The sequence below is a fragment of the Perognathus longimembris genome, chromosome 5, assembly GCF_023159225.1.
Source record: "Perognathus longimembris pacificus isolate PPM17 chromosome 5, ASM2315922v1, whole genome shotgun sequence".
Classification (NCBI taxonomy): Eukaryota; Metazoa; Chordata; class Mammalia; order Rodentia; family Heteromyidae; genus Perognathus; species Perognathus longimembris.
The window spans coordinates 87,155,339-87,180,372 of NC_063165.1; the positions used below are offsets into that span (position 1 = coordinate 87,155,339).

Consider the following 25,034-nt stretch of genomic DNA (forward strand, 5'->3'; position numbering starts at 1 on the left):
TCTCCGATTAACCAACAAAAGCCAAAATCACTGCTGTGGTTCAAGCAGTGAAGCGTTAGACTTGAATGAGAAAGCAAAGCAAGAGCATACGGGCCTAGGTTCAAGCCCAAGTACTGGGAACAAAGAAAAATGGAGGCTTATTTGAAATTATTAAGAACTTTTGGAGACAGCAGAGCATCAAATCAAGTATGAAGTGCTTCTGCCCGCGGCTCCTGTCTGTGAAGCCAGTGGGAGGAGCCACAGACCTGGGGGAAGTTCTGGCCAGGCTACGGGAAGGTAGGGAAGGAAGCGCACAGGGGTAACTTCGCTGTTTGTTTCCAGAGACATTTTGGGTTGGGGCTCAGGGATGAGAAGGGAGAGGCTAAGGGGTTTCCTTGTTGGTTTATTCTTTCAAGCGTGGAAGTGCTCTTTATGACCCCTTAAGATGCTGAAGAAATTTAGAAGAAGCACTTCTTATGAAAGGCTATCTGGGTCTGCAGGCCCTGAAGTGCCAGACTTTGAAGTCAGGCCCCACTTTACCACGTGAACCTGAGATAAGCAGGCCCTGTGAGCAAACCCAGGATAAGCCCATTAGGGCCCAGTCGGTCTAGAACTCTAACCGCTGGGAATGCTTAACTCTAACCACCCCTAGAATTGAACCCTGAGCCAATCAGATTTGTACCTGTATCCTAATCTTGCTTGCTTGAACACCTGATTGTTGTAACTTTGTTCTTTGCCTTTATAAGCCCTGTGTAATCACAGCTCGAGGCTCCCCTCCTAACTTCCGCTGTGTCGGTGGGTAGGACCAGGCCCGAGTTGCAGCTCGCTTAAATAAAGCCTTGCCTTGCTTTTGCATTTCGGAATGTCTGAGTCTCAGAGGTCTTCTTGGTGGTGGTTTCGCGACTTGGCACAACAGCCCCTGTAGCCACGAGTCCACACACAGGGGTGACCGCTATTGCCAACAGCTGATCCGGGCTTGTTCTAATGGTAGTTCACTTGTACCTATGACCTCCAGTGACGGAATCTTGGGAAGGCCTGATGTCCACCCCTCTCTTCCTTCTTCTTTTTAACAAATGGAAAAGCTCTTCCTTACCTTCACTTAGGAAGCTTAAATACTTTCGCTTACTCATAATCACCCCTATTGAAGCAGCGACATGATTATTTTCCCAATATAACTGCAGAGGAGATCACAACGAGTTCCTGTTGGCTCGAAGGCACTGTCCTCTGTGTGTCAGCTCGTTAAAAGGTCTCCACTTTTGTTTCCCTCACTGTCCACTCACTTTTCCATCCACAGCTGCTTCTCTCAGCAAATTCTTCACAGAGGCATCCCTGGACCTTCCTGAGTGGGGGGGTCACATTTCCTTCCCACCCACCCCCCACCCCCGTTTCCCATCCCCTGGCATTTCTAACCCTCTTTCTGGCCTCTGGCGAGTGTCCGGACTCACAGGGGTTCGCCACACACACACACACACACCCACACACCCACACACACACGCACACACACACACACAGAGCAATGTGTCCCTCCACCAGAAGCACATCCCGTTTGGAATCCCAACTGCCATTCTTGGCCCAGCATTTTTAATACCTGGAAAAAAAATTCTTCCTTCTTGGAGACACAGCCCGTCGTTTTCACAGCTTGGGTGGGTGTGGTGGGTGGGGGGGAATCCTCTTGTATACCCTGGGGGGAAAAATTCCTCCTCCTTTGAGATACGTTCCTCCTCCTCGAGCACAAAGGCTCAGGGACAGGGCCCAGGTTCTGAGTTCAAGCCCTGGGGCGGGAAGGCCGGCAGGCGCACGCGCACGCGCACGCACGCACAGCGTCAGTCCCCCTGTCCCTTCATCGTGCCCCTCCTCAAAGCTACCTATACCTGGCTTGATCCGATTCGCTTCCCGGAGCTGTTGTTTCTATCGGACCGTACATTCCCCCCTCATCTGGAGGCGCTTCCACTCGAACCGCGGTCCTCAGAGGTCAGGGGAGGAGCCGCACACCCTTCAGGCGGGATCGATCGATCGATTGATGATCGGCTGTGAGGACGGTGCCCCCCACGTGACCCAGGCGGGCACCGGCACGAGGCCGGGCTGGGCCGGCAGGGGCGCGCCGGGAGCTCCCGATCCCGGGAGGCCCACGACCGCCCACGGGATCCGTGCTCCGATCGGCTGGGAAGCCGTTAGGAAGGATGACCGAGCCGGGCACCTGTGGCTGCCCGGGCCGGGCGCTGAGGCCTGCGGAGCGCGCGCCCCGCCCCGTGAGGCCGCCGGGCGGGAAAGTCGGAGCCACCTGGTCTCCCGTCAGCGGCCCGGGCGCGGGGGCCGCGGCGGCCGGGGACACGCACCGCTCTAGCCAACACTGTCCCCGGTGACAATGAGCGGGAGCGCCAGCCGTGCGGGGGACGAAGGAGACGACGGCTGGGCCTCGGTACCGGCGCCGGCGAGCCCCGCGGCCCGGGCCACGCGACGAGGGGCCGGGGCGCCCCAGTGCGAGGCTCCGGGCCGACCCCGGCAGCACGAGCCCCGGCGCGGGGGGCGGGGCCCGAGCGCGGGGGCGGGGCCCGAGCGCGGGGGCGGGGCCCGAGCGCGGGGGCGGGGCCGCAGGGGCGGCGAGCGGCGTCCCGAGGCCGGGGGCGGGGCCTCGCGCCGCGGGGTCGGGGCCGCGAGGGGTGGACCCGGTCGCGAGGCCGGGGGCGGGGCCCTGCGCTGGGCGGGGCCTCGAGGGGCGGGCTGGGGAGGAGGGGCCGGCGGGCGGGTGGCGCGCGCCGGCCGAGCCGTGCGTGCTCACGTGACGGTCGGCGAGGCCCCGTGCGCGCCGCGGTCGGGGCGAGCGAAGATGGCGGCCGAGAGGGAGCCTCCTCCGCTGGGAGACGGGAAGCCGGCGGACCTGGAGGAGCTGGACGACGGGGAGGACCTGTTCACCAGCACGGTCTCCACGCTGGAGGTGAGGCCGCGCCGCCGCCCGCCCGCCCGCCTCGGCGCGCGGCTCCCGGCCCGCTGTGCTGGGCCGGGTCCCGGGGACACCTGTGACGCCGGCCGGGCCTCCGCGGAGGGGCGGCCTGCGGGCCTGCGGGCCGCGCCGGGCCGCGCGCCCCCGGCCCTGCCCCGGGGCGGGCTGCGCCCCGCGCCCCCCGCGCCCCGCCGTGCGCCCCCGGGGCCGCGGCGGACTCGGCCGGACCCCTAGACTGGGACACTCTCCTGCCCGGACCCCGGGGGGGCCGGGCTGCCGTGGAGAGACCGCGAGCTGGGTCGAGGCCGGGGGCCGCCCGGGACACTCGCCCGCGCGCGTTCTCCCTCGCGGAAGTTGCGGGTGGGGGAGGTGGAGAGGGGGAGACCCCCCCCTCCGCTCTCCGCGCTCGGCCAGCCCCGGGCTCCCGTTCCGGGCCGGGGACACGCCCTCTGTGGACCCGTCTCGTGGGCGTTGGGAACGGGGCCACGCGCACACCCCTAAACACGCGCGCCTCGGCCTGTCAGCGGGCTCCCCGGGGCCCGGCTCGGCCTGCTCCGCCGGAAATGAAGGTCACGCGTCCCGCACCTGAACTTGGTGGCTTTGGTTTTATTTCAGTGTGGGGGCAGGGGCAGGGGCAGGGGGCTGGGGTGCCCCTGAACTCGGGGCCCGGGAGCCCGCCCGTATCTTTTCCCCTCGAGCCTGACACTCTCCACTCAGCCACACCCTCCGACTTCCTGCTTTTTTTTGGGTGGTTAGTTGGAGATAAGAGTCTCCAGGACTTTCCTGCCCCGGCTGGCTTCTGACCTGATGTTGATCCTCCTAGCTCAGCCCTCCTGAGTAGTTAGGACTGCAGGCGTTAGCCACCCTTACCAGGCCATTATCCGAATTTTAGTTACCTGAAACTGCCCTGTCCCTTGCCTGGTAATTGTATGAGAAATGGGCTTTGAAACTGCATGCTGGGGGCTCACACCTATAATCCTAGCTACTCAGGAGGCTCAGATCTGAGGATTGTGGTGAAGCCAGCCTGGACAGGAAAAGTCCATTTATCTCCGGTTAACCAGCTAAAAAAGGTGGAAATGGAGCTCTGACTCAAGTGGTAGAATGCTAGCCTTGAGTGCAAAAGCTCAGCCCCCAGGCCCTGAGTTCAAGTCCTAGTATGGGCTCACACACACACTCAACACACACAAAATGAAAGGGCTTCAGTTTGAGGGGAAGTGCTACTGAAGTTTCAACTTGTGGCCTCTCCTTACTTAGCTTGCTTCCTCAACTGGTATTCTACCACTTCAGCCATGCCTCCAGCTCTGCTTGTGGGTAGTGTTTGTTTTGTTTTGCTTTTGTCTTTTTGAAGGGGCTGGTTATTTTAGAGACAAAGTCTTGTGGACTTTTCCACTTAGGCTGGCTTTGAACCATGATCCTCTAGATTTTAATACTTAAGTAGAATTACTGGTGTGAGCCCTATCCCCCCCCCCCCCAGCTTCTCAAACTTTGTGTATGGTAGAATCCACAGTATTCCTGTTTAAAATGCAGATGCCTGCATTTCACTAAAATCTATATGGTCCAAAGTAGCCTAGAATTCAGTTTGGAGATCTTGCTTCAGCCTTCCTGGTCTAGGATTACACTAATTTTGATTTGTTTGCCTGTGGTACCTAAGATCAAACCCACTTACTTGTAATCCCCAGCACAAACTGTATATGTAAGTTGCCTAGAGACCTTGTTGAAGTAGAAATTTTGATTCTGTAGCTCTGGATTAGGACTCAGTTTTATACATTTTTTTTTTTTTTTTTGGCCAGTCTTGGGGCTTGGACTCAGGGCCTGAGCACTGTCCCTGGCTTCTTTTTTTTGCTCAAGGCTAGCACTCTGCCACTTGAGCCACAGTGCCACTTCTGGCCATTTTCTGTATATGTGGTGCTGGAGAATCGAACCCAGGGCCTCATGTATATGAGGCAGGCACTCTTGCCACTAGGCCATATCCCCAGCCCTTTATACATTTTTAACAAACTATTCTGATACTGCTTCAGGTCTATAGAGAACACTGGTTTGTAGGTCCGAAGTGATTCAATCTGCTTTGAATACTTATTGCCTAAGAAGCACCCTGAGCTGTAAATTGAAAGTAAGACATAAATAAATTACCTAAGAGTAAGAGAATGAGGGACTTATGTAACTATAACCCCTCTGTATATCACCTTTATAATAGTGGAAAAATTAAAAACAAGAAATAAGAGGTTTTAAGATTGTACTATTCATATTGAAATTTTTATTTGAGGGTGACATATTCTCAAAATTAAAAAGTCACAAAAAGCTGCTTTTGGTAAATAAAAGCTATTTGAACCCGATGCCATGTTACATACCTGTAATCCAAGATCTTGTTTCAGGTTGTTTTGTGTGTGTTTTTTGTTGTTGTTGTTGTTGTTGTTGTTGTTTGTTTTTGTTTTTGTTTTTTTTTGGCCAGTCCTGGGCCTTGGACTCAGGGCCTGAGCACTGTCCCTGGCTTCTTCCCGCTCAAGGCTAGCACTCTGCCACTTGAGCCACAGCGCCGCTTCTGGCCGTTTTTTCTGTATATGTGGTGCTGGGGAATCGAACCTAGGGCCTCGTGTATCCGAGGCAGGCACTCTTGCCACTAGGCTATATCCCCAGCCCTGTTGTTGTTTTTTGCCAGTCCTGGGGCTTGGACTCAGGGACCTGAGCACTGTCCCTGTCTTCTTTTTGCTCAAGGCTAGCACTCTGCCACTTGAGCCACAGCGCCACTTCTGGCCATTTTCTATATATGTGGTGCTGGGGAATCGAACCCAGGGCTTCATGTATATGAGGCAAGCACTCTTGCCACTAGGCCACATTCCCAGCCCCAAGATCTTGTTTCAAGAACAGCATATTTTCCCACCAAAGAACTCCTCCACATTCAGAAACAAAACAAAAACAGGAAAACAAAATGTTTCAAACTTCAACCATTGTTTCTGTAGTGAGGATGAAAAAAAAGACAGTGATAAGGGGCCAGATTAGGGTCTGGATTCAAAGAGAAAGAATTTGGCAAAACCTTGCTCTTCTTGGTATGTGAGAAGGTAAGGCTTCAAACTGCTAATGAATACTAGTTTTTCCTTAAATGACACAACCTTAAGCTTAAAGATGTTTGATCTTGAAGCACTGTTTAGCCTAGAGTAATAGCACCTTCAAAAAGGAATGTCAGGACTTTACATACTTGTATTTTAAACAGCTTTGTTGAAATCTTTTCATATACCATATAATTGATCCATTTAATATGTATTCATATAAATATATACACATTCATGTGTAGTCATAGATTGTGCAGCAGTCACTTATAGGCAACTTTAGAACATTTTCATACTCTGTTTATACGAAATATCACCATGACATCCCTTTATACAGTTGTGTGTGTGTGTGAGAGAGAGAGGGAGCGCGCTTGAATTGAGAGCCTTGTGCTCTTGCGTGGCGTTTTTGCTCAAAACTGGCACTCTACCACTTGAGCCATATATCCAGTGGTGAGAGACCAGGTTCAGTGTCAGCTTTTTGTTGGTTAATTGGAGATACTGTCTCATGGATTAGTCTGTTCCATCTGGCTTTAAACCACGATCCTCAGATCTCAGCCTCCCCAGTAGCTAGGATTATAAGTATGAACCACTGGCACCCACCTGAATTGGTTGGGTTTTTGTTTTGTTTTTCCCCCAGTTCTGGGGCTTGAACTCTGGGCCTGGGTGCTATCCCTACACTTTTTTGTTCAAGGCTAGTGCTCTCTCACTTGAGCTACAGTTCCACTTACAGCTTTTTATGGTTAATGGGAGATGAAAGTCTCACTGACTTTCCTGCCCAGCCTGGCTTCAGACTGCAATCCTCAGATCTCAGCCTCCTGAGTAGCTAGGATGACAGACGTGAGCTACTGGCACCCAGCTCAAAAACTTTTTACTGTTATGATAAAGGTGGTATGCAAAGGGGTTACATTACATAAGGCAGATAAAGAGTACAACGTCCAGGACAATGTCACCCTTCCCTCCCCAAATTTCTTTTTATAAAACATTTTCGCCATCTAAAAAAGAACCTGTATTCTTCCCATACCACCCTTTCCCCAATGCCTCTGCCTTCAACAAAAAAGGCACTAATTTCTGTTACTATAGATTTCCCTACTCTGGATTTTGAATGTATAGAATCGTTTAAGTAGTCCCAGAAGATACCCTATTTGATTTACTTAAGTGAATATTATTAGCTGGGTGTAGCAGCACAGACCTGTAATCCCAACACTAGAGAGGATCTGGAGTTGGAAGTCAGCTTGGTTTATATAGTGAGATCCTCTTTCAGAAAGAAGCAGTCTGCCGTACTGTTTAGATGGTGGTAGCAGTACAGGTAGCTGGCTACCATTGGCTCACGCCTGTAATGCTAACTACTCAGGCAGCTGAGACCTGAGAATTCCAAGTCAAAGCTAGCCCAAGCAGGAAGGACTGAGAGATTCTTATCTCCAGTAAATTACTAAAAAAGCTGGGAACTAAAGCTGTGGCTCAAGTGGTAACCTTAAGCAAAAGAAGCTGAGGGACAGCACCCAGGCAGAACCAGCAGAAAAAAAACCAACACTGCAAGTCTTTGAGGATGGAAGATCCCCAGTGATGAAGATAGATACAAAAGACTCCTCAAGTACTTAACTACCATTTAAACCTGGAGAAGATTCTAATGTCTGTCAACATTTCTGATGGTGGAAAAATATTTCTGTGGGTTGGAAAATGTTCATTGAGGTTGTATTTATGAGAGGCTTTGCAGATTGAGATGACATTTTCAAGTAGGAGAATGGCAAATGTCACTTAAGGTTCAGTCCATATTCTAGATTGTCAGTGGCCGGTTATAGCATGTGTTCCAGGTAGGCGTGTTATGATGAGATTGTGAAGGGCTCTCAAATGCACTGTGTAGGCCGGTGGAGGCTAAGGAAGATTTGAATGTCTGTAACATGATTCATCATCTAGAACATTTATGTAGTTGCAGTTTCAGAAACAGGTCTGAATGCATGTCATTGCCAAGTGGAAGGTGGAGATTCTTTTTAACAGTCTGGGGTTAAAGATCTCCAGAAGGAAAGCACAAGGAATAAAAGAGAAATGATTGGAGGCACTAAAAGCAGCTTTATGAGGCTCTTTTCAGGTGACACTTGGGAATATGTTGCATCACTAAAGATAACATGAGTCTGGTGTGCAACTCAGTAGTAGAGTGCTTAAGTAGTATGCACCACATACACACATAGGTGACATCAGGCAGCTGGAAATGCTGGTGGCCTAGACCTGTACATTCATGCTAAACCTTGGGCCCTATCACATGGAGTGAATGAATTAACAGGAGTTGGTATAAGAAGTACAGTTTGTGAACAAATGCCTGCCGGTGTAATTGAAATAACATACAGAAATAGCATATAAGAGTAGAGTGATTTAATTACATAGACTCTGAAAATAGTTGGAATTGGCAAGAAAGAGTAGAACAATAAGATCGTAGCCCTCTCAAGTGTGGGAAGTAGAAATTAGAGCTCAATGGAGTGGTGCTTGTCCATCATGTGTAAAGCCTTGTGTTCTATTCCCAGTACTAGGGGGAAAGGGGCTTATGAGGCATACCCATTTTAAATAGCTTAGGGAAGAAGAATAATCTTTTCATAGTCATTTACTATTTCTGTGGCTCTTCATTCTCAAAGACCCAAGTTTTTGTTAATTTACCCTATCATAGGTCTGCAGTCTGAAGAACTCTTACCACTGAAATTTTCTTAGCGCTGTCCTTGTGGCAGCAGATTAATACAGAATTCTTTCATTAGGGAACATAATTTCAGCTTTTGTCTGAAAGATTTTTTTTTCTTTTCTTTGAGACAAAGTCACTAGCCAAGGCTGACCTCCAACTTAGTCCTATTGCCTTAGCCTCCCAACTGCTGAGATTTCATGTTTGTGCCACTATGTTAGACGTTGAAATATTCTGTCTATGGATGTGGAATTCTGAGTTGACAGTTCTTTAAGCACTTTAAAGATTTGGAGCCACTTCCTCTAATGTCTTGTGAGTTCATTTTAATCATTCCTCTAAATATAATTTTTGGGTTTTTAATTGCCTCAAGTTTTACCATTTCTGTTTATTTTTTCTTTGCATTATAACTGCATCTGGTTTTAATCTGAGGTCTTGTTCAGTGTTTGCTTCTTTCTGAATCTGTAAATTTATGTCTTTCAAGAAATTTGGGAAATTGTTACCCATCTTTCTTGAAGTACTTTTTTTCTTAAACTGCTTGCTTTCCAGCTCTTTAATGACATTAATGTTAGACTGACTGACTTGTTTGCTTTTGTGTTATTGGGGATGGACCCTGTGCTAGGCAAGTGTTCTACCACTGAGGTATATTCTGAGCCCTGATGTTCTGTTCTGGATTTTGTTTGTGTGTTTTCAATTTTTCCCCTATTGCTTATATTGCATATTTTCTGCTGGTGTGCAATTCACTTTTTTTTTAATCTCAACAGCCATAAAAAGTCTAAATTTTTACTCTTTTTGTAAGCCAGTTTTGTGGTTGCTGGAAGATATGATAAAGGAATTTATAACTCTCAAAAGCATAGCAAGTAGTAATTGTCACAATGGTGACAGTTTGCGGTTCTCCTGTTCCAGTGGAGTGAAATGGATGGACCAAACACCTCTGTTTGGTTTGTGTCACAGCTAAGAATTCACGTTTAGGGAAGCTAAATCATTTGTAATAGGCCACAGTCCTGCCTATTCTTGATGCTATTATTCTTCACAAAAGACAGACTGTGCTTTTTGCTTTAAAAAGAGGCATTCACCTCTTCCAAAGTGGTTACTAGTAAATGTGATTAACAAGATTTTCTAGAACAAGGTAGCAAATTCTTTTGCTTGCAACATGGATAGAAACATGAGAGACCATGGAGAATTTGAGTCTATGCTAGTTTGAGTCTATCCCACAAGTGTGCAGCTTGATGGGAAGTGCATGTTTTTTGTTGTTGTTTTGTTTTATTTTTGCCAGTTCTGGGCCTTGGACTCAGGGCCTGCGCACTGTCCCTGGCTTCTTGCTCAAGGCTACTCTGCCACTTGAGCCATAGCACCACTTCTGGCCGTTTTCTATATATGTGGTGCTGGGGAATCGAACCCAGGGCTTCATGTATATGAGGCAAGCACTCCCAGCCCAAGGAGGTGCATGTTTTATATAGGTTTGTTTAAGGATTTTCTCTAAAATCTTTACTTCTCCCCAAACATCCAGGGACCTCTCCTGGTGGCTCTGACCAGCTGCATAAGGGTCTATAGGAGGTTTAGCGCCCTGCACTGTCATACTCTCGCTCAGGTTGGGCCAGCTTTGTTAAAAGCAGTCATGTTTTCACCCACATTCTCCCTATTCCATCTAAGTACTAACCAGGCCTGACCCTTTTAGCTTCTGAGGTCAGATGCGTTCAGGGTGGAATGACCATAGACCCCACATATTCTCAAGGTTATAGATATAGAGGCCATTAGTTATGGCCAGAAGGATAAAACATTTGTCTTGGAGTCATTGCCAGCCACATCTGTGGCATAATTCTACATTTGATAGAGAACCAAAAGAAGAAAAAGTCACAAAACGGACCTTTGTAAAAATCATTTTTCACATCTTTGGCTCCCTACCTAATCTGCCTGCTATTATTTAACATGACTGCTTTTTGGGTCCTATCCAGGGTTCTTAGTGTCCATCTGTGGGGGAAGCGGGTGTGTTGGCTTCTTTTTGATTTACGAGATAATAGCAAAATCCTTGAAATTTTGTATTGAAATTTTTTGCACATTTCTAAATGATGTTGTAGGGGAAGAAAAGACTATACATTTATTAAGAATACTGACAGCTAACAAGGTATTGTGGTACACTACTGTAATCTCAGTGTTTGGAAGTCTGAGGTAAGAAAATCAAGACTTCTAGACCATTCACAAAAACAATAAACCCAGAAATCTGACATTCACTCTGTTGTTTATCTTTTCTTTCTTTCTTTTCTTTTTTTTAGCTGGTCCTGGAGTTTGAACTCATAGCCTGGGCACTGTCCCTGAGCTTTTCTTCTTTTCCCTCCAGGCTAGCACTCTTACCAGTTGAGCCACAGTTCCCCTTCCAACTTTTTGGTGGTTAAGTGGAGATAGAAGTTTCACAGATTTCCCTACTTAGGCTGACTTTGAACCATGATCCTCAGATCCCAGCCTACTGAGTAGCTAGGATCACAAACATGAATCACTGGCACCTGGCTTGGTTATTATTTTTATTTTGCCTGGTGCTTGAACTCAGGGCCTGGGAGCTATCCTTGAGCCTCTTTGTGCTCAAAGCCAGTGCTCTACCCACATGAGCCATAGCACCACTTCCTACTTTTTCTGGGTAGTTTATTGGTGATAAGAGTCTCATAGACTTACCTGCCCAGGCTGGCTTCGAATTGCAGTCCTCAGATCTCAGCCTTCTGAGTAGCACGGGTTACAGGCATGAGCCAGTGGCGCTTGGCTTGGCTACATATCTTAAGCCACTGGTAGTTCTGATTGCACAGAAGCTATGCCCCTGTCCACTGTCATTCTTTTCCTTTGGCAGTCACTTTACACATTCCTGTCCAGTCAGTGGAGAACAGCGGTGCCCATACTGACTAATAACCTGCTGGGAGAGGTATAGGGAAGCAGGGACTGAGAGAAGTAGGTGCTTAGAACCTCCAGTGAGCACTCAAGACTCTTGGCTGCTTCTAGTGCAGAGAAGCACAGCTATCCATGCAGCGAAATGGATAATCACCCAACAGAAACACATGCCTCCTACATAGCCTGCCATACCCGTGCCCATCACCCACATCATTCTTTCCCACACTCTACTCTTCCCTTCCAGAGGATGAGACATAAGGGTTATTTTGCTTTATAATCATATTCTTGCTTTTCTTTTGTGTCAGGAAACACTATCTCAGACATTGGCATATATAAACATTTATACTAAGAATTCATTTTTTTAGAACAAGGTATTTTAATAGCATAGATTAGCTTTGAACTCACAGCCCTCTGCCCTCAGCGCTAGGGTTACAAGCATGCAATATGACACCTGAACCACCAATTCATTACAGATTGTAAATCGTTTGCATGTGCTATAGTTGCATATTGTATGAAAATACCTAACCATCTTTTGTGTTTGGGGGAAAAAAGTGCAGGATAGTGCTATTCAGATCCTCACTATTTCTGTTTTACCCCTCATCTACCTTTCCCTCTTGTCTCATTTTTTTTCAGCATAATGAATTTCCTTTTGCATTTCTTTTAGACCAGGTATTTTACTGATGAGTTCTCTTATTTATACTTCCTCAGAAAACTTTATTTCCCTTTGCTTTCCCAATATGTATTTCCAAATCAGTAGCTGTCTTTCAGCAGCACTTTGAAACATGTTTCTGAAGACTGAGGAAAATGTACTTGTAAGTTTACATGGTATTGAGAGGAGCCTTCAGGTCCTTGCCAGGTGACCTCTTTGTAGAGCTACTCCACATTGATAACTGCTTACTGGCTTTTCCTTTCCCTTCCCGCCCCCCCCCCCCCCATTTTCCTGCCCAAGCTGACTTTGAACCAGGATCCTTAGGTATTACCTTCTAAGTAGCTAAGATTACAGGTGTACACCACTGGTGCCTAGCTGTAACCTACAATCTTAAGTGTCATGCCATTATTTCTGCTGTAGGTCACATGGACCAGCCCCTAGTACAAAGTGAGAGTTCTGTGTAAGAGTATGACTTCTTGGAGGTTACAATCATGTTAAAGACTAACATCAATCACTTGAACTTTTTTTCTACTCTTAAGTTTCATATAAAACGAGAGAACTGGCTGGGGATATGGCCTAATGGCGAGAGAGCTTGCCTCGTACACATGAGGCCCTGGGTTCGATTCCCCAGCACCACATATACAGAAAATGGCCAGAAGTAGCACTGTGGCTCAAGTGGCAGAGTGCTAGCCTTGAGCAAAAAGGAAGCCAGGGACAGTGCTCAGGCCCTGAGTCCAAAGCCCAGGACTGGCCAAAAAAAAAAAAAAAAAAAACGAGAGAACTAGTCACTATGGCTTATGCCTGTAATTCTAGCTACTCAGGGAGCTAAGATCTGAGGATCAGGGTTTGAAGCTAGTCTGAGCAGGAAAGTCTGAGACTCTTACCTCCAGTTAACCATCAGAAAGCCCGAAGTATAGCTGTAGCTCAAGTGGTAGAGCACTACTGTGAGCAAAAAGCTTAGGGACAGGGCTGGGGATATGGCCTAGTGGCAAGAGTGCCTGCCTCATATACATGAGGCCCTAGGTTCGATTCCCCAGCACCACATATACAGAAAATGGCCAGAAGTGGCGCTGTGGCTCAAGTGGCAGAGTGCTAGCCTTGAGCAAAAAAGAAGCCAGGGACAGTGCTCAGGCCCTGAGTCCAAGGCCCAGGACTGGCCAAAAAAAAAAAAAGCTTAGGGACAGTATCCAGACCTTGAGTGCAAACCTCAGGACTGGCACTAAATAAACAAAAAAAAAAAAACAAGAGAGAATACAATGTAGTGTAAAGAGAGAACATTGAACAATTTCATAGGAAAATGGGTTATGGCAGGCAATGAGGCTTGAGAAAACAAAGTTATTACTACTATTTGCTTTGCATATTATATGTAAAGAAGTTTGAGCAGCAAGTGGAGCAATTAGAAATCCTTGGAGCAATATGAGGAATATATTGAGGAGATGAGGAGAAGATAGGGAATCAGGGTTTAATTTAGGTTAAGAAAAAGTTAATAAGTAATTTAGGTTTGTGCCAGTATAAATATACCAAAAAGAGTGACAGTTTTAGGTAGAGGAAGTGGGAGTTGGTGATTGTAGTTGATAAGATGTAGAAGATACAGGTGATAGAAAATATAGAGGAAAGTAGGACTTTGGGATGCCTTTATTTCTGGATTAGGTAATGGGCGCATGGTGTTAGAAGTCAGGGTGATCATCTATAGGTCATATCTAGCTTGATAATTGCTCCAAAGTCAGTCTGATTAGAACATAAATACTTTATTTGTTTACATTCATCTGTGACTACAGAGAAATTTTTGACAATGACCATATGGGCCTTCATTTGCCCATTTGGCTCTCTCCCAATTTGTCAATTTAGGAAACTCATCACTTTCCGAGATCAGTTTAAAAGTTAGAATCTCAGCCTGGCACTGGTGGCTCACACCAGTAATCCTAGGTACTCAAGAGGCTGGGATGTGAAGATTGCAGTTCAAAGTCAGCCTGGCAGAAAAGTCCATGACACTCATCTCCAATTAACCACCAGAAAACCAGAAGTGTCTGATGGCTCAAAGTGGTAGAGGGCTAGCCTTGAGCAAAAGAAGCTCAGAGTCAGTGCACAGGCCCTGAGTCCAAGCCCCAGAACTGATCACCCAAAAAAGAAGAAGAAAGAAACCTTAGTGAGAGTTTGAGGACCTGAGTTCAAGCCCTGATACTGGCAAAATCAGACCAACTCCCCAAAGTCTGGAGGTGAAGTTTAAATGGTATAACCCTTATCTTTTCATGTGCGAGGGGTTTGTGCAAGGGGAGAGTATAGTAGAATATGGGAGAAAAGAGTTGTTGATATACAACTATATATTTAATAGCGAGATGAAATTCTGTAGAAAATACAAATACAAAAATCTTCATGGTTGCTCATTTGATGTAAGTAGGCTGACATAAGAAAAATAACTTTTGGGAATATGGAACAAACAAGTTGACTACTAAAACTGAAATGTTTTTAATTGCTGTCAGAAAACTAAGATGTATGTCATTGAAAATTACTCCAGGGGTTGTATCTATACATTAGAGCACATGAAATCAGTATCGCTCTACCATTCTGAGAAGCTTTCAGATGAGCAAATTGAAGGGTCACTTTATCTTTCAAGCAGGTGTGACACAGTAGTACATGAATATTAATGCTAAATAAATTTTCAAAAGTGTCAGTAATTGAATCTAATAACTATAACTCCATATTCTTTTTCTTTCTTTTTTCAGTGTCATTTTGGGGCTTGAACTCAGGACCTGGTCACTGTCCCTGAGCTTCTTTTGCTCAAGGCTAGTTCTCTACCACTTGAGCCACAGCTCTACTTCCAGCTTTTTTCTGAGTATTTTTGTTGGACATAAGTCTCGTGGACTTTCCTGCCTGGACTGGAGACCCTCAGCTCACAGCCTCCTGAGTGGCTCGGGTTATAGGAATGAGCCACAAGCACCCAGCTAAATGTGTGGCCATATTGCTCCCTCTTTTTTGTTTTGTTTTTAGTGCCAGCCTGGGCTTGTGTTTAGGGCCTGTTCTTGAAATTTGTGGGTTTTTTTCCTTATGAGAAGGAGATAGGCAGAGAGGAATGGCTGATTTTTCCAGATCTAAATTCACTGATTTCTCTATCCTCTTTGAGGTGGCTGGTTTTGATTCTTTGGTTTGCTTTAATTTAATTCTGTATTAGTGAAACTCCTCCCTTCCATTTGTCTTTGTCATTCTGTGTGTGTGTGTGTACACACTGGGACTGATCGCTCTAAGTCTCAAACACTAGGCAAGTGTTGTATCACTGACTTGCATCCCAACCTCTTTTGTTTTTTATTTGTACATAGTGTTGCCCTCAGTTGCCTAGGTTAGCATCTCAAACTTGTGGACCCCCTCCCCACCCCCCCCCCCGGCCTTAGCCTCCCAAGTAACATGTGCTGCCATGCCTGGTTTATGAAGCTTTTAAATTCATATCTTTCAAATCATCCTTACTGTTTTCTTCTAGATTAATAGCTCACTAATCTGCCTTAATTCTCGGGGCTGGGGATATAGCCTAGTGGCAAGAGCACTTGCCTCGTATACATGAAGCTCTGGGTTCAATTCCCCAGCACCACATATACAGAAAATGGCCAGAAGTGGCGCTGTGACTCAAGTGGCGGAGTGCTAGCCTTGAGTGAAAAGAAGCCAGGGACAGTGCTCAGGCCCTGAGTCCAAGGCCCAGGACTGGCAAAAAAAAAAAAAAAAAGGATAGTAACTACCCACTTCATTGGCTGGGGATATGGCCTAGTGGCAAGAGCGCTTGCCTCGTATACTAGGATAATTTTGAAAAATACTAGCTGGTCATTTTATAGAATGTCTTATAAGGATATGTATAGTATTTTCTCATTATATTGAGTTCATAAACATTTTGGTCCCTTTAATTTTAGCCTATTAGGCTCAATTATTACTCAGTATATGTATATAATTATTTTTTATTGTTACTGGTCAGATAATGAGTACTTTTTTTTTTTGGACAATGTCAACCCTTCCCTCACTAGGGGAGTGTGTGTGTGTGTGTGTGTACGCATGCACCATTACTTGCTCTTATACTCAGGGTCTGGGCTCAATCTCCTAGCTTTTTTAAGTTCAAGGTAGTACTCTTACCACTTGAGCCACACACCTCCACTTCCAGCTTTTTGCTAGTTAGTTGGAAATAAGAGTCTCACAGACTTCCTTGCCTGGCTGGCTTCAAATTACAATCCTCGGATCTCAGATTCCTGAGTATCCAGGATTACAAACATGAGCCCTGGCACCTGGCTAATGCTTATAACTGTGTGAAAGAAGAAAATTCAGGAGATTCTTTTTTCTTTTTTTTTTCCTTCCTTCCCCACCCCACCCCCCCCCCCCCCCCCAGTCCTGGGGCTTGAACTCAGGGCCTGAGTACTGCTTCTGGCTTTTTCTGTATATGTGATGCTGGGGAATCGAACCCTGGGCTTCATGTATGTGAGGCAAGCAGTTTACCACTAGGCCATATTCCCAGCCCTCAGGTGATTTTTTTAGAGGGCAAATCTTTGCTGTTTTCATTTTCTGTGGTACTGATGATCACACCCAGGGCCTGGTACACCCTAGGCAAGTGCCAGAATGACTGACTGTTTTTTAGAGGGTCATATAGCCTAAGTTGGCCTCAAACTCCTGATCCTGCTGGGGTTCCAAGCCTGAACCACTACAGCACTAACAACACCTGTTTGTCTATGGTAGTCCTGGGGTTTGAACTCAGGGCTTCAATACGTGCTAGGCCAGTGCTCTACTGCTTGAGCTGTATCACATCTGCAGCGACAGTGAAAGCCTGCTGGGCACAGGATGCCTGTCATCCGAGCAACTCAGAAGGCTGAGATCTGAGAGTCACAGTTTGAAACCAACCTGGGAAAAGTTCATGAGACTCTTATCTCCAGTTAACCAACCAAAAAAGCCAGAAGTGGAGCTGTGGCTCCAGCAGTATATATAGCATTATCCTTGAGCACAAAAGCTCAAGGACAGCACCTAGTCGCTGAATTCAAGCACCGGTTCCTTTACACCACACACACACACACACGAAAACTCTTAAATCATTAGACTATAAAATGAATTGTATGAGTTTTGGTCCTGTAGCATTGCTTTCAGTCAGTTTCCCTTGGGTTAATGCCAAAAAATAAAATTCTAGCCCAAAGTTTGTCTAGGTAGCCTTAAACTGTAGAAATGAATTGACATTTACTATTTTATAATTATACTTCAAGCAGAGCTCTGGTGACTCGTGGCTACTTAGGCTGAGATCTGGGGATCAAGGTTCAAAGCCATTCCAGGCAGGAAAGTCCACAAGATTCTTATCTTCAATTAACCTGAAAAAAGCTGGACGTGACAGTGTGGCTCAAGTGGTAGAAGGCCCATCTTGAGCAAAAAAAGCTTAGGGATAGCACCCAGGGCCTGAGTTTTAAGTCCCAGGACTGACACACACACACACACACACACACACACACACACACACACACACACACACACAAAATGAAGGGGTGGGGGGAGAAGAGAGACAACTACACTTTAAATTTTTTTTTCTTTTTTCTTTCTCTAGAGGGTAATTTATTTCTCAGTGTCAGTTCAGATTCGGAAGTGATAAGGAAATCATTAAGTAACTATAAATTTTTTCATTATAAAATGTTGGGGTCCAGCCTTGGCCTTGAGGGGGAAGGGCATTGGAGAGCGCGCCCGAGATGCCGCCCTTCACCCAACCCTGGGGAATGCGGAAGCAGGCCACAATTCTCTGGGTCCGGAACCAGAAGAACTGGCTTTGCAACCAGCCCCCAACTTTCTCGCCAGCCCGTGTGCCCCCCATTCTCGTGGGCTTTTCACCCCTGGGGTGTCGCTATCCAAGTGACGTTAGCTCATGAGGGGGTCCTATGACAAGCTCGCAGCCAATCGTCAGCCCTTGGTCGGTCACCTCCCACCATATCAACCTTTGCCCCTCCCTAATAAATCAGATTCGCTCTCGAAGCATCTCTGAGGTCCGCGTACGCCTGGCTTTCTTCACGGGTAAGGAGGGAGGTAAAGCGATCTTGTATGGCCCCGTGCACCTGAGGTCTTTCCTGAGCCCCCCACTCCACCCTGGCCTTACCTGCGGGTCGGGTGACCAGGGGAGAGGGTGAGAAAGGGAGCTGTTAGAGCAGAGCAGAGCCTTGATCTCTGCGCCAGGGGAGGCGAACCGAGCCCGGCAATAAAATACTAAAATGGACAGATTTAGAAATCAATTATTTGGGGGCTGGGGATATAGCCTAGTGGCAAGAGTGCCTGCCTCGGATACACGAGGCCCTAGGTTCGATTCCTCAGCTCCACATATACAGAAAAAACGGCCAGAAACGGCGCTGTGGCTCACGTGGCAGAGTGCTAGCCTTGAGCGGGAAGAAGCCAGGGACAGTGCTCAAGCCCTGAGTCCAAGGCACAGGACGGCCAAAAAAAAAAAAAAAGAAATCAATTATTTGTTATACCCTTCATTATACACATAGGATTCATATCAAAGGAAATTCACTATTTACCATAGGCTAGCAGTGCACAAGTGGAAGAAAAATTTAGACCTCTCAATTCCCAGAAAATTTTGGAGTTAGAGATTGGTTGAAATGGGGATTGGAGATATGTCTTAGGTAGTAGGGCTCCAGCCAGTGAGCAGGAGTGTCAGATAGGAAGTTCTAGTCTTGGTCTCATACAAAACAGAAAAGAAAAAGAAAAGGAATGATTAAAATGAAACTAAATATCCAGGTATATGTGAAAACATAATGCCTGTGTATTTTTTAATAAATGCATGTCTTCATTTTGAGGAGAGAAAAGAAGAAAAATAGAAGGTGACATTAATTTATTTAGCATATATTATTTAGCTTATAATGGTTTTCATTGTAATGTTTTATACATGCATATAATATACTTTGATCACATTTGCCCCTCCTTGCCCTCTTTTTTACTCCTCTTTCACACATACTTGTCCCCTTCTTCCCATACAGTCCCCCTTTTACTTTCATGTTCTTTTTTTAAATTCAACTACATATGAATATATACAGTATTTGCCAACAGTTTTTTTTAATGTAACTACCAACTTTTTTCATGTAATGTTTCATTTTACTCATTTTTCTGAGTTAGTCAAGGCTGCTGTGTTATATGTTTTAATGACAGATTTTATCCAAGAGACTACTTTTAAGTTGACAGCCCAAGTTACAGTGGCAGCCACATAGACTTTATATATAGCCCCGTACATGCATGGTCTTCCCCACTTCACTGTGCCCTACCCAAGTGGTGCCTGTGTGACAATTGTTTATCTTATTTTATTTTTGTCAGTTGTGGGGCTTGAACTCTGGGTCTGGGTGCTGTTGCAGAGCTCTTTTGGTCAAGGCTAATGCTCTACCACTTTGAGCCACAGCACCACTTCTGGTTTTCTAGTAGTTAATTGGAGTTAAGAGTCTCATGGACTTTCCTGTGTAGGCTGGCTTCAAACTTCGATCCTCAGATCTCAGCCTCAGGTATGAGCCACCAGTGCCTGGCTCATGTGTGGCAGTTGATGCATGTAGATCGATACATGATTATCACTCCAAATTCATAGTGTATGTTACAGTTCACTTTTCACGTTTAAGTTTTAAAGTTTTTTTTTTAAGATTTGGTTTAAACTATTATAAGAAAACTAATAAAGCTAAAAGCTGCACAATTGAGGTCTGCTATCTTGGTCATTATGTTTCAAGTACAAAATAATGTTTAGATTAACTGAAATGTAAAAGTTTGGAAGAAAGGCATAATTTTAATTTGAAACTCAGAAATCATAGAATAAGTCTATAATTCAACTGATAGTAATCTTTCTTGTGGCAAAGCAGTGCTTTGAACATTTTGCATATGCAAGGTACTTTCAGGATCTACTGAGTTTCTAGTACTATTGATGTTTGGAAACATCTCCTACAAGAAAAATAAGCATAAAAGTACCCAAAATAAAAATGATGATTCTTAAAAATAAAAAAACTTGATCTTTTTTTTTCAGTTCTGCTGTTCATGTTAGGTTTTGTTAATTTTAGCTCAGGAGAACAAGTTAGAACCAATCAAGGGAAGACACTTGAGGTGTTAAGTGTTTTGTTGTTGTTGTTGAAACAAGATGAGTAAAAGTGAGTTTGGGGTTTCTTCCTAACCATAAAGGAGGAAATAGAAGTAACAGTTATTTTTCTTATTAAATCAGTCTTCTATTTATCTTCTGTATTAGACACATAGCGGATGCACATCCTAATCCTGTATGTACATTTTTAACAGTCAAGTCCTTCATCACCAGAACCAGCAAGTCTTCCTGCAGAAGACATTAGCACAAGCTCCAATGGTCCAAAACCTGCAGAAGCTGTACTAGATGATGATAGGGAAGATCTTTTTGCAGGTAATTGTCTATCTTTATTTTTTGGTAGTGGCCAATTATAATATGTATTCTGTTAGAAGATACCATTTAAACCAAAACTGGAATTCTGTGTCTTAGCTATAGCTCTTCTTGTTATGACTTTAAAAGGAGGAAATTTCTAGTTAGATCATTCTGTGAAATAATAGGGACTATTAATGGAAGTAAACTTGAAGTTCTTTCTCAATAAGTTAATTGTTTTGGCCAGACCTTAAACTCACCTCCCATTCATACCTTGGGGAGTAGGTATTTGTGGTGTGGTGGTAGTGTTAGTTATAAGTTATCACAAAGAAAAATGGAATTGTGAATTTAAAAATCACTATTTTGGGGATCTGTTTATTGTAACAAATAGACCATGTGTTTTATTTTGTTGTGTTTTTGGTATGTTAATGCTTGGAGAGTCTATTTTGGATATATAGGCAGGATTTTATGGTGTCCATCCTAACTTTAAAACAGCGGTGCAGCTGGGCAGCGGTGGCTCATACCTATAGTCCTAGATACTGGTGAGGCTGAGGTCTGAGAGTCAGGGTTTGAGGCTAGCCTGGGCGGGAAAGGCTGTGGGACTCTTTATCTCCAGTTAGCTACCAAAAGCCAGAAGTGGAGCTGTGGCTCGAGTGGTAGAAAGCTGGCCTTGCGCAAAATCTCAGGGACAGTGCTCAGGCACTGAGTTCCAAGTCCCAGGATCATCCCCTCAATCCCCCCCCCCCACACACACACACAGCAACTATGCCTTAACCTTAAAATTTCAGTATAAATTAACATTTTAATATTAAAAAGCAAAATCTTCTTCTTCTTTTGTACCAGTCCTGGGGCTTAAACTCAGGCCCTGGGCAGTATCCCTGAGATTTTGCTCACGGCTAGTGCTCTACCACTTGAGCCACAGCTCCACTTCCAGCTTTTTTTGGTAGATAATTCTCCAATAGGTAGTCTCATAGGCTTTGCGGCCCTAGCTTCAAACCATGATCTCCCATCTCAGCCTCCTGAATAATTAGGATTACAGGCATGAACCACCAGCACCCAGCTGAAAAGCAAAATGTTCCTTGTAGTTAGTAAGACAAATACTTTAAACATTACATCTTTGTGGGTTTAACAATTTAACTTTTTTAACTGGTTTTCATTGACTTGGCTATAGTAATATGTCCTCAGTTGTTATAGTGGTTCAATAACTCAAACTATTCTGTGTCCCATTTTATAAGTATCTTTGAAGGTACAATCTTCCATCACAGAAATTGGCATAATTTCTAGTTTGATTAGTTCCCTGAAAAGCTTTTGCCATTGAAGTATTTGTGGTTTTGTTGTTGTTTTGATTTCCTCCTCCCCTTTGTTTTTTGGATATAAGAATATGTTCCCATATACCCATCATGTTTCTTTTATTCCTTTAAGTGACCCAGCAACTTAAGAGTCAAAATAACCCAAAAGTTAGAATATTTTATTTGTTTGGGTTTTTTTAATCATTGTGGACTTTTTTCAGGTATTCATGGAAAGTCTTTTTGGAAGTAGTGCTGTGGCTTTTAAGTGGTTGAGGGCTAGGCTTAAGCAAAAAAGCACAGGGACAGTGCCCAGGCCCTGAGTTCAAGCCCCACAACTGACAATAAATAGTCTTTTCATGGGCTGGGAGTATGGCCTAGTGGTAGAGTCCTTGCCTCCCATACTTGAAGCCCTGAGTTCAATTCCTGAGCACCATATATATAGGAAAAGCCAGAAGTAGCTCTGTGGCTCAAATGGTAGAGTGCTAGCCTTGAGAAAAAAAACACAAACAAACAGAAGAAGAAGAAGCCAGGGACAGTGCTTAGGCCCTGAGTCCAAGCCCCAGGACTGGCACAAAAAAAAAGTCTTTTCATGGGATTTCTGTTTTAAGCTGAAGATGACAAAATTTTCTCTGCTAAGGAAATACTAATTTAAAATGGTGTGTATTCCTCTTGACATGAATAGGATTATGTATAGAGATTTTGTATTACCCATTTTACTAAGATCTGATCATTCATTAGCCATACCACCTCAGTATTGTAAATAAATGAGTGTGTTGACCTACTGAACTCTACTCTTCAGAACTTCAAATATGTATGCATATGCTAAGAAATGTTGGCTTCTTGACAGTGCACAGCTTATCAGACATTTCTAAGTAAAAACTATAGGATGACATCTGTACACCTAGCTCATTTGATTTTTTTCCTCTGTCTAGTAGACTATACAACTGGTGTGACTGAAATACAATTGTCAATATTTATTTTAAAAGGAAAAATTAGGACCATCTGTTTTCTTTATTAACTTAAATAAAGTCACTTTGCATGCTTTGTCTTTTATCATAGTCTCATGTTTTATAATGGCATCACTAGGTGATCTAAGCCCTAATCGAATCATTTTTTATGAATGATTTAATTCTGCATTTGGTTCTTATTTATAATGCATTTAATCAGGTACATCTTTCCTCTCATATTGTCCAATATGAGAATTTGTATCACTGAATAGAATATGGATATTTCTCTAGCAATCCAGCAAATTTAATTGATTTTTAAAACCATACTAGATCTGAAAATGTGACTCAAGTGAAAAGAATATGAGATCCTGAAGTCAAAATCTAGTACCACCAAAATAAAACCATAGATTAGTTTATATTGCTATGTATGCTGGTATGTTTTAGATTATGTTTTAAGAAATATATGTCAGAAATGGTATCAGAAAAACTTAATTGACATGTGTTAGCTTCCTTACAGAATAATCACCAAATGTATAGTTACAAGCCTGGTTTATGTTAAACCCTATGTGTTTGTAGCATTTTCTTACACTAAAAGAAGTCATGAAAGCAGTTTGCTACTGTTAAATCTAAATCTGTCCATTTATTTTAGTTCCCTTTCTGTATTAGTGACTTTAATCATATTTAACCTAACATAATATCTCATAGAATTCATAAAGCAGCCTATTGCAAAACAAAAAACCTGGCATCAGTGAAATTACTGATATCTCAGAATTACTCTTTTCTGTTTTGTGTTGCTTTGTCTGTGGAGCTGTTATAGTAACACTGCCTCTGCTGAGATTCATAGGGATTTTTGTTTTGTTCGCTTTTTATTTTCATGCTTTCTGCTTTGTTTATTTTTTGTAGGTTAAAAGATCTCACATCTACTTTAACTTGCTTCTTTAAAAAAAAACTTTCTTAGGGCTCATTTTCTTTATAAAAAAAAAAGGATAATAATTTCCAAGTCCATTTTATTTTCTCTGGTTATAAAGATTTTGATTACGTGCCTGTAATCCCAACTACCCAGAAACAGACAGAGGATCAGGAATTGGTGGCTAGGCAAAGAAAGGCAGCAAGATCTTATCCCCAAAAATAGAAATCAAAGGACTAGAAGAATAGCTCAAGAGGTAGAATGTTTTCCTAACATTCAAATACTGGTACCCCAAGTATTCTCCTTCTTTCTTCCCCAAGTACTCTAGCTGTGAATAATTTCTTATATAAAGAGATCTATGCCAAGAATCTCAACGTAGACAGAATTAAAATGGCAGCTGGGCATTGGTGGCTCATGACTGTAATTATAGCTACTCAGAAGGCTGAGATTTGAGGATCTCATTTTGAATCCAGCATGGGCAGAAAAGTTCATGAGCTTCTTGTGTCCAATTAACTATCAGAAAGCCCAAAGTGGAACTGTGGCTCAAGTGGTAGAAGGCTAGCCTTGAACAAAAAATGCCAAGGTACGGTATGCCCAGGCCCTGAGTTCAAGCCCAGGAACAGCACCTAACAAAAAAGCCAGAAGTGGCGGTGTCACCCACATATTAGAGCATTATTAGCCTTTAGTGAAAAAGCCTAAGGACAATCCCAGGCCCTGAGTTCAAGCCAGAGGATTAAGCACAGAATTAATTAACTAATTTATTAAAAGGGCTCACTGACTACCCTTCCAAACCTCTCGGAAGCTTCAGGTTAGAAACCATTTGTCTGATCCTATCATCCCTCACCTGTCCAGCTGTCAGCCATTTCTGTAGGCCAGCAGAACTGTGATTTGTGTTGTTCTCAATGCTTGTAATTTTTACTCTTCTGGCTTTGCTGTGTGCTCAGGCTATTATTCTATTTCTAGGTCATTTTTATCTACCTATTTATGTTTTCTCAGGTCAGCATCACAAGCTATTTCCCTACTATATTGTCTCCTGTATCTACGCAAAATATAGTGGTCTATAGTTCATATAGTAATTAAATGTCTTGTGATACTCTTTATTATTATTATTATTTAACATTCCACATCTTGTTTTCTTAGACTATAAGCCCCTGGGGGTGGTATGATATTTTCCATTTCTTTATGTTTCTCCATGCTTTAGCACAATGCTCTTGGGCATTCCATTTATTGATTTCAATATATTTAATTTTAGCTCTTTCAACTGAATGAACTTTTTAAGTTAAAACCTACACACTTATTTGCTTTACAGAATATTTATGTATTTAACTAATATCCAATAATCTTTGGCAATTAGTTGCTTTAGATTACTAATTTTGCAGCTTTTACATAACAAAATTTTTA

The 25,034-nt window shown here is 44.1% G+C and overlaps 1 protein-coding gene across 2 annotated transcripts in view; it reads left to right on the forward strand.

Annotated features, from left to right (window-relative positions):
• The first annotated feature begins 2,739 nt into the window (after nucleotides 1-2,739).
• Nucleotides 2,740-25,034, forward strand: part of Snx2 (sorting nexin 2) — a 53,804-nt gene continuing 31,509 nt past the window's right edge. Inside the window, exons 1-2 of one of the 2 annotated variants that reach the window (XM_048347282.1) lie at nucleotides 2,740-2,914; nucleotides 20,397-20,514. In XM_048347282.1, coding sequence (XP_048203239.1) covers nucleotides 2,807-2,914; nucleotides 20,397-20,514 — 226 coding nt within the window. In that variant the 5' untranslated portion in view covers nucleotides 2,740-2,806. The remainder of the gene's footprint in view (nucleotides 2,915-20,396; nucleotides 20,515-25,034) is intronic. The other variant, XM_048347281.1, reaches the window with a different exon arrangement.